The 8,009-nt window shown below is 54.1% G+C and overlaps 1 protein-coding gene across 1 annotated transcript; it reads left to right on the top strand.

Moving 5' to 3' along the window:
• The first annotated feature begins 313 nt into the window (after positions 1 to 313).
• LOC133233837 (proproteinase E) lies at positions 314 to 7,564 on the top strand. Its single transcript, XM_061393985.1, has 8 exons — positions 314 to 417; positions 1,389 to 1,474; positions 3,300 to 3,397; positions 3,519 to 3,653; positions 4,751 to 4,887; positions 5,339 to 5,481; positions 6,641 to 6,793; positions 7,475 to 7,564. The coding sequence occupies exons 1-8, from the start codon at positions 345 to 347 to the stop codon at positions 7,490 to 7,492; spliced, it is 843 nt and encodes a 280-aa protein (XP_061249969.1). The 5' UTR covers positions 314 to 344; the 3' UTR covers positions 7,493 to 7,564.
• Positions 7,565 to 8,009: the final 445 nt, after the last annotated feature.

Genomic DNA, 8,009 nt, shown 5'->3' with positions numbered 1-8,009 from the left:
CCATGTGCCCAAGGATGCAGAGCTTGGGAGTGGCAGAGCCAGGATTTGAACCCAGGTGTGAGCTGTCCCAGAGCCTATGTTTGCTCCTGGAGGAGGCTGTCTTATTCTAACGTGAACTTTCCTCCCCCCTCCCCTGTTATCAGCTTGCCATTCCGGGCCACCTGTGCAGCCACACTTTGGAGAGCACAATCTGGACCCTGTTGTTGGCTGTCACCGCCCCATCTGCGGTGGGTGGGGATGTGGCCTTGGACCATGGGAGACCTGGTGTTCCACCACCTGTTCCGGGAATGGGGCACAGTAGGGCCCCCCCACCCATCTTCTGCCCTATATTAAAGCCTTGGGCTATGAATCCCTTTCTTATCGTCTCAAAAGTCATGATGATCCAGCTGCTGAGTTTTCTCCTATTTGTGGCCCTTGGTAAGACTCCAGCCTGTGCTGCCCTGGACCAGGATCCCTTGAAATCTACCACCCACCCTGAGTCTCTCGAACTCAATGCCTCTCATAGGAGAGGGCTCAGCTTGTAGCTGAGGATGGCTGTGGAGGTTTTCAGCTCAGTGCTGGAGCAGGAGAATCGAGGGGAAGCTGTGGGTGATGGACCAGCTCAGGGGGAGGACTGGGGGACCCAAACCTCTGGGTGGGAGTCCTTGACAGACCTGTGGTAAACAAAGTGTAATGGTAAAGAGTCTGGGCTCTGTGGTTAGACTGCTTGGGTTTGGAATTTCTGTTCCTCGGCTTAACCCTCCAACTCTCCTCTCACACTCCCCTTACATATCCTATGATCTAGCCTTTTCCTGGTACCTCTGCCATATTACAGTACAGCTCAGGACCACCTTCTCCAGGCAGCCTCCCTAGACTAGCAGTAATGAATGGTAACAGGTCATGTTTACTGAATGCTTACTATACGCCCGGCAGAATGCTTGGGGTTTTTTTCTTACATTATCTTCTGTAATCCTCGCAGCAGCCCCATGAGGTCTGTACTATTATCATTCCCATTTCGCAGATAGAGAAACTGACCCTCAGAGAAGTAAAGTGGCCCATCCTAGAACCAGGGGCAGAGCTGCACTTTGAATCCAGACAGCCTACTCCAAAGCTGCCCCTCTTCATGACAATAGCTGTCGCCCTCGAGCCCGCTTTGGGCACCAGGCGCTGTTCTAAGTGCATCAGGTTTACTCCTGCCCTGAAAGGAAGCCACGTGTTCATCACCATCCCAGACTCCCAGGACTCCAGAAATCCCTGCTCTTGTCCAAACGCTCACTGTTGATACGTGGCTACCGGGGTCAGAGAGCGGAAGGAGTTGTGTGGGATATCACAGCCTGTCTGGGGCCCAGACGTCCTCTTTGCTTTGGGGGAACCTTGGGACTGACTGACACTTCTCCTGTCCCCTCTAGCCTCGGGCTTCAGCCAGCCTTTCTCCCGCCCCTCCTCCAGAGTTGTCAACGGCGAGGACGCGGTCCCCTACAGCTGGCCCTGGCAGGTAAGAGCAATACCCGCTGCGCTGTTTCCCACCATGGGCTCTGCGCCCCGTGCTCTGATTGCAGGGCATCCAGTCCGGACCGCACTGCATGCTTCCGGTATCCACTTCAGTTTCCCAAAGGCCAGGAAACCCTTGGATAATCACCTTCATACAGAAGTTTTGCCCATTTAACCTGTAATTCTCACTGGGCTGTTTGTAAGTTAACAGTAGATGCTGGGGAAAGAGAAATGTTTAACCCAAGGGTCAGTGCATTAATGGTGGAAGTTCAGTGCTATGTTTAGGGAGGGATGTGAGGTCTTATTTCCCAGGCCAGGGACCAAAGCCTCGCTCCCTGCATTGGAAGCACAGAGTCTTAACCCCTGGACTGCCAAGGAAGGCCTGCCACCATTTTCTTTAAACTGATACACTTTTAAAAGCTGAAATGCCTACATCAGCCTCATTTCAGCAATACTGGTCAAGAAATCATGGATTTGATGAGCTGATTATACATTTTTTCCCCTGATACACATTATGCTGCTGCTAAGGTGCTTGAGTCGTGTCCGACTCTGTGCGACCTCATAGATGGCAGCCCACCAGGCTCCCCCATCCCTGGGATTCTCCAGGCAAGAACACTGGAGTGGGTTGCCATTTCCTTCTCCAATGCATGAAAGTGAAGTCACTCAGTCGTGTCCAACTCTTAGCAACCCCATGGACTGCAGCCCACCAGGCTCCTCCGTCCATGGGATTTTCCAGGCAAGAGCACTGAAGTGGGGTGCCATTGGCTTCTCCGTATACACATTATACAACAGGGCTATAAAGTCTGAGAGCAATAAAGGGATGAAGGGCTTTTATGGAGGTCAGTGGAGGGAGGCAGAGAGGACTAGACTCATGGCAGTGACACAGTAGCCACTTGTCACACGTGGCTATTTAAATTTATGTACTCATTTTAATTTTTATTGGAGTGTAGTTGATTTACAAAGTGGTGTTAGTTTCAGGTATACAGAGAGTGCGTCAGTTATACAGAAACATGTCCACTCTTTTTTATAGACTCTTTTCCTGTATAGGCCTAAATTTAAATTCATTAAAATTAAGTCACATTTGAAATTCAGTTGCTCAATGCTGACCACATTTTATTGATTGATTGATTGTGCTGGGTCTTTGTTGCTGCACGCAGGCTTTCTCGAGTTGCAGCTAGTAGGGCTACTCTTCACTGCTATGCATGGGCTTCTCACGGCTGTGGCATCTTTTATTGCAGAGCACAAGGTCTAGGGTGCCCAGGCTTGTTGCCGCTCTTAGGTTCAGTAGTTGTGACTCAAGAGCCCCAGAGCACAGCCTTAGTAGTTGTATGGCTTTAGTTGCTCCAAGACACGTGGAATCTTCCCGGACCAGGGATCAAACCTGTGTCCCCTGCGTTGGCAGGCGGATTCTTATTCACTGCGCCACCAGGGAAGCCCACTAACCACAGTTTAAATTCTCCATAACCACACGTGGCCAGTGGCTGCCACGCTGAGTCCTACCAAACACTTCCATCACAGAAAGTTCCGTGGGATGCCATTGGCCTGTATCAGGTGTCCTCTGGCTCGTTCTGCAAAGGCTGAGAGAGGAAAGTTTTAGCCTCTGTCGGCCCTGTGGTTTCCATTGCGGCAACTTAATTCCACCGTTGTAGCTCGAAAGCAGCCATGGAAGGTCCAGTTGTGTGTGGGATGGGCACTGCCCCTTTCCAGAGGATGCCATTCTGTGTGACTATTGCCCTCTAGAGTTGTGTAGGGCACAACCTATACAGCCATGGGTAGCAACCCCCACTGTGGGGCCCAGACCACTCAGAAGCCCCCTCCCTTGCCGCCAGGTCTCCCTGCAGTATGAAAAGGATGGAGCGTTTCACCACACCTGCGGCGGCAGCCTCATTGCCCCTGACTGGGTCGTAACCGCAGGCCACTGCATCTCGTGAGTTCTCTTGCTTGCCCCTGTCCCTGCGTGAGACCCAGGCGGGCTGGGGCCGTGGAGGACAGTGGGAGGGGACGAGGGAGGCCGCTCAGGCCTGGGCTGACGTCACCTCCGCCGGCAGGACCTCCCGGACCTACCAGGTGGTGCTGGGCGAGTATGACCGCTCTGTGCTGGAGGGCTCCGAGCAGGTGATCCCCATCAACGCCGGGGACCTCTTCGTGCACCCTCTCTGGAACTCCAACTGCGTGGCCTGCGGGTGAGTGATCTCTCAGGCCGGGTACCCAGGGGCTCCTCTGTGGGCCCCTCTAGGACCCGACACTGATGCAGAGAAGACTCCCAGGGGCAATGCACCTGAAGGTCGGAGCCAGGAGAGCCTCTGGGGATCACCCCCCCCAAACCTCTCTCCCTACAGAGGGGACAGCGGGGCCCAGGCAGGGGCAGGAACTCCCCCAAGGCCACTTGGCTCCTTGGCTTCAGAAGAGGAGTGCCTTAGGAACCCCAAATCCCAAGGTTCCTCCATTCAGTGGACGCTCCTCCAGAGCCTCCTGGGTTCCCGGCATTGTGGGCCAAGGGAGGGGCGCTGGACCGAGAGTCAGGCTCCAGCACTAAGTCGCTGTGTGGCCTGGGCAAGTCATCAACGTTCTCTGGACCCGAGTGTGACCACATGTCAAAGGTGACCTTCTGGGCTTCCTGGGCGGTCATGACGGTCAAGAAGGCCATCACTGGGTGAGAACACGGAGTAGGCTTCCGTGCGTATGCAGAACTGTATGTCTGGGTGGCTTCGCTCAGCATTTTTCCGGGGAGAGGATCAAAGGAGGGTGCAGAACCCCTGTGAGTGCAGGAGTGAGGGACCGTGAGGATCAAGACCTGGACCCATCTCCACGGGGCTCCTGGGGCAAGCAGAGAGAAAGTCAGACCCAGATGCGATGACCTGAGTGACAAACAGGCAGATGAAAAGACAGCGCTGGTTTTCCGAGTGTGGTCCCCAGGCCGGCAGCACCTGGGACTCACTAGGAAGGCCAGTCTTCCGGGCCTCCCAAACCCACTGCATCCGAAACTCTGGAACTAGCTCTGACAACCCGTGTATTAACAAGCCCTCCTCTGATTCTGACACGGATGACGTGTGCAAACCCCTGGTATAAAAGCCGAGCACAGTTACTGAGGCCAAGGGTCATTGTGGGCTGAAAAGGCCAGGGGAGCTTCCAGAAGTTGCTCAGCAGTAAGAATGCATGGGATCCAGAGGGAAGCATCGGGGGCATCCCGGAGGTGAAATATCCTGAACAAAGCTAGGGCCTGGAGCTTAGTCTGGCTGGAGGGCCAGGCTCCTCCCAGTGACTCTTCCCTCCTCCCCAGCAACGACATCGCCCTCGTCAAGCTCTCGCGCAGCGCCCAGCTGGGAGACAAGGTCCAGTTCGCCAACCTCCCTCCCGCCGGCGACATCCTGCCCAATGAAGCCCCCTGCTACATCAGCGGCTGGGGCCGTCTCTACAGTGCGTGCTGAGTCCTCCAACTGGCCACAGGGACGGTGGGCAGGAAGACAGAGCCTGGGTCGAGGGCTGAGGGCAACACCCAGAGCATCCTTGCACTTTTCTTCCACTCCTCCTCCAGCGGCCGCCTTCTCCCCTCATCCTCCCAAACACGAACGTGTGCAGCGGGATGGTTTTTAGTGTCTCCTTTGTGCCCGTTGCCGGGATGTTCTGATGGACAAAGCAGGCAGGACCACACGACCTGGTGGGAGGAGACTTCCCCTCACACTGGAGGAGCAGGCTTTCCTCGTAGCCCCACACCATTCTGGGGCTCCCAGCTCTGACTCAGACCCTGGCCTGGGCTCGGCAACCCCCCCTCCCCAGCCCCGGCTCACTGCTCTCTGTCTGCACAGCTGGCGGGCCGGCCTGGGCTCGGCCCCCCACGGCCCCGGCTCACTGCTCTCTGTCTGCACAGCTGGCGGGCCGCTGCCGGACAAGCTACAGGAGGCGCTGCTGCCCGTGGTGGACTACGAGCACTGCTCCCAGTGGGACTGGTGGGGCATCACCGTGAAGAAAACCATGGTGTGCGCCGGCGGGGACACCCGCTCCGGCTGCAACGTGAGTCAGCTCTCACCCGCCCGCAGCGGTTCGGGGCTGCAGCCCCTCTGCTGGGTGTGCAGGGCCTGGGAGCCAGAGGAGGAATCTTGCCCATTCAGCCTCCAGGCCAGGCGGGACTTGGAGGAAGTCAGCACAGCCCAGACACACAGCCCTGGTCTGTCACGCTGACTTGATCTGGAGCAAATCACTGTGCCTTCCTGGTCCTCGGGAGTCCCCTTCAGTACATCAAGGAATGGGGCTTCCCTGAGAGCTCAGTTGGTAAAGAATCCATCTGCGATGCAGGAGACCCCAGTTTGATTCCTGGGTTGGGAAGACCTGCTGGAGAAGGGATAGGATACCCATTCCAATATTCTTGGGCTTCCCTTGTAGCTCAGCTGGTAAAGAATCTGCCTGCAGTGCAGGAGACTTGGGCTCGATCCCTGGGTTGGGAAGATTACCCCAGAGAAGGGAAAGGCTACCCACTCCAGTATTCTGGCCTGGCAAATTCCATGGACTGCATAGTCCATGGGGTTGCCAAGAGCTGGACACCACTTTCACTTCACTTCACTTCACACCAAGGAAAATAGGCATCGTGATCTCTAAAGTCACCTTCAGCTCTGGGGTCCTGAAGTCATAATTAAGCAATATTCTCACTGTACTATAAGTGAATATGAATGATACTAACTGTGGGAATAATAATCAGAACTACTACTAGCTTGCTTCCTCTCTACCAGGCATTGTGCTAAGACTGTAGGCTTGTCATCTAACTGTCACCGTATCTTATAAGATAGGCATAATTGGTATCATTCCCCATCACAAAGGGCTTCCCAGGTGGTGCTAGTGGTAAAGAACCCGCCCACCAATGCAGGAGACATAAAGTGAGGCGGGTGGGATCCCTGGGTCAGGAAGAGCCCCTGCAGAAGGAAATGGCAACCCACTCCAGTACTCTTGCCTGGAGAATCCCTTGGACAGAGCAGCCTGGTGGGCCACAGTCCGTAGCGTCACAGAGTTGGACACGACTGAAGCAACTTAGCGCACACTCACGAACCCATCACAAAGGAGCAAACTGAGGCCCAGAGAAGTCAGGCCATGTAAGGCTTTCTCGAGCTCCCCAGAGTCAGAACCAATTCCTTGGAGCTCAGATGGGGCTCAGTCCCCCACGGCTCTCTGACTGTTCCAGGGTGACTCTGGAGGACCCCTCAACTGCCCAGCAGCAGATGGCTCCTGGCAGGTCCATGGCGTGGCCAGCTTCGTTTCTGCCTTTGGCTGCAACACCACCAAGAAGCCCACGGTGTTCACACGAGTCTCAGCCTTCATTGATTGGATTGACGAGGTGAGCGGGGCAGGGTGAGCGGAGAGGGCTCTGGGGGCTTGGTCGTCTGAGAGGTGCTGGGGGGATGGGTGAGAACAGCAGATCCTGATCCCAGGAGATCAGTAGTTGGGGCTGGGGGTTGGGGACCTTCCAGAGGGGCTTGAGGATGTTTTCTGCAGCCTCAAGGGCTTCTGGGTAGAGTTCTGAACACTACTGAACTTCCTTATTTCAACAAGTGTTTAGGAAATGCCTCCTCTGGTCCAGGTCTTTTCTTGTCATGAGAATAGAGTGATGTGTGGTTTGTGGGAAACAGATGACTAAATGAGCAAACTGATGAAATGGGATGGACACTGTGATAGGTGAAGCTCAGGCCCCAGTGACAGTGCCAGCTTCACCTGGGAATGAGTGATCAGGGAGGATTAATATTGTTCATGACAAGAGTATTAGTCACCATCTATGGACTCTTAAACATATGCCAGGAACCGTGATGACACCTTATGTGTTTAATTTAAAACCCACATGAAGTAAGTATTATGATCACTCCCATTATACAGATGAGAAAGTTGAGGCTAGAGAGGTCAGTCACTCTCCCAGGGTCATACAGTTAACGAGTGACATGGCTGGAAGTTGAACTCAGTTCCATATGGCATTAGAAGCTGTTCTCCTGACTACATTCTGGCTTTCCCCCCCTTTTTTTTTCAGACCATTGCAAGCAACTAAGAACCAAGGCCAAGGTGGCAGTGCCCATCCACACTCTTTGTGAAAAATAAAAGCTCTCTCAGAAAATTCCAACTTGAGTCTTTCTTCTTTGACTCACCTCTCTCTTTCCAGCCCACTTCTAGAATCTTAGATGTTATATGTAGAAATAAGACTCAACCCTCTCATATTAGAATGAGAGAAAAATGAGGCTCAGATAGAAGGGAGTTGTTGTCAAGTGGCCAAGCATCCCCGTTTGCCTGGGAGTGAGGGGATAAGAAAGGACGTGGCATGGTTAAAACCAGGTGAAGGAATTCCTTGGTGGTCCAGTGGTTAGACTTTGTGCTTCCACAGCAGGGAGCACGGGTTCAATCCCTGGTCAGGGAACTAAGATCTTGCATGCCACGAGGTGTGACAGAAAAACAAACAAAAACAAACGGAGTGAGTTCTGGGAAGCTGGACGCCTTGCATAGCCACATGCGCAATGACTGGCTTTTCAGTGCAGGCCTAAAAGCATGGTAGAGGCTGCAGAAATACCGTC

This window comes from Bos javanicus, chromosome 2 (assembly GCF_032452875.1).
Source record: "Bos javanicus breed banteng chromosome 2, ARS-OSU_banteng_1.0, whole genome shotgun sequence".
NCBI classification, from domain to species: Eukaryota; Metazoa; Chordata; class Mammalia; order Artiodactyla; family Bovidae; genus Bos; species Bos javanicus.
Note: the sequence above shows the minus strand (reverse complement) of the source record. Positions and strands in the feature narration are given on the sequence as shown.

Coding starts and splice junctions, on each gene's coding strand:
- LOC133233837 (XM_061393985.1), top strand. CDS start 345: ATGAATCCCTTTCTTATCGTCTCAAAAGTCATGATGATCCAGCTGCTG. Junction 3,654..4,750: donor TCCAACTGCGTGGCCTGCGG/GTGAGTGATCTC, acceptor CCTCCTCCCCAG/CAACGACATCGCCCTCGTCA. Junction 5,482..6,640: donor ACACCCGCTCCGGCTGCAAC/GTGAGTCAGCTC, acceptor TGACTGTTCCAG/GGTGACTCTGGAGGACCCCT.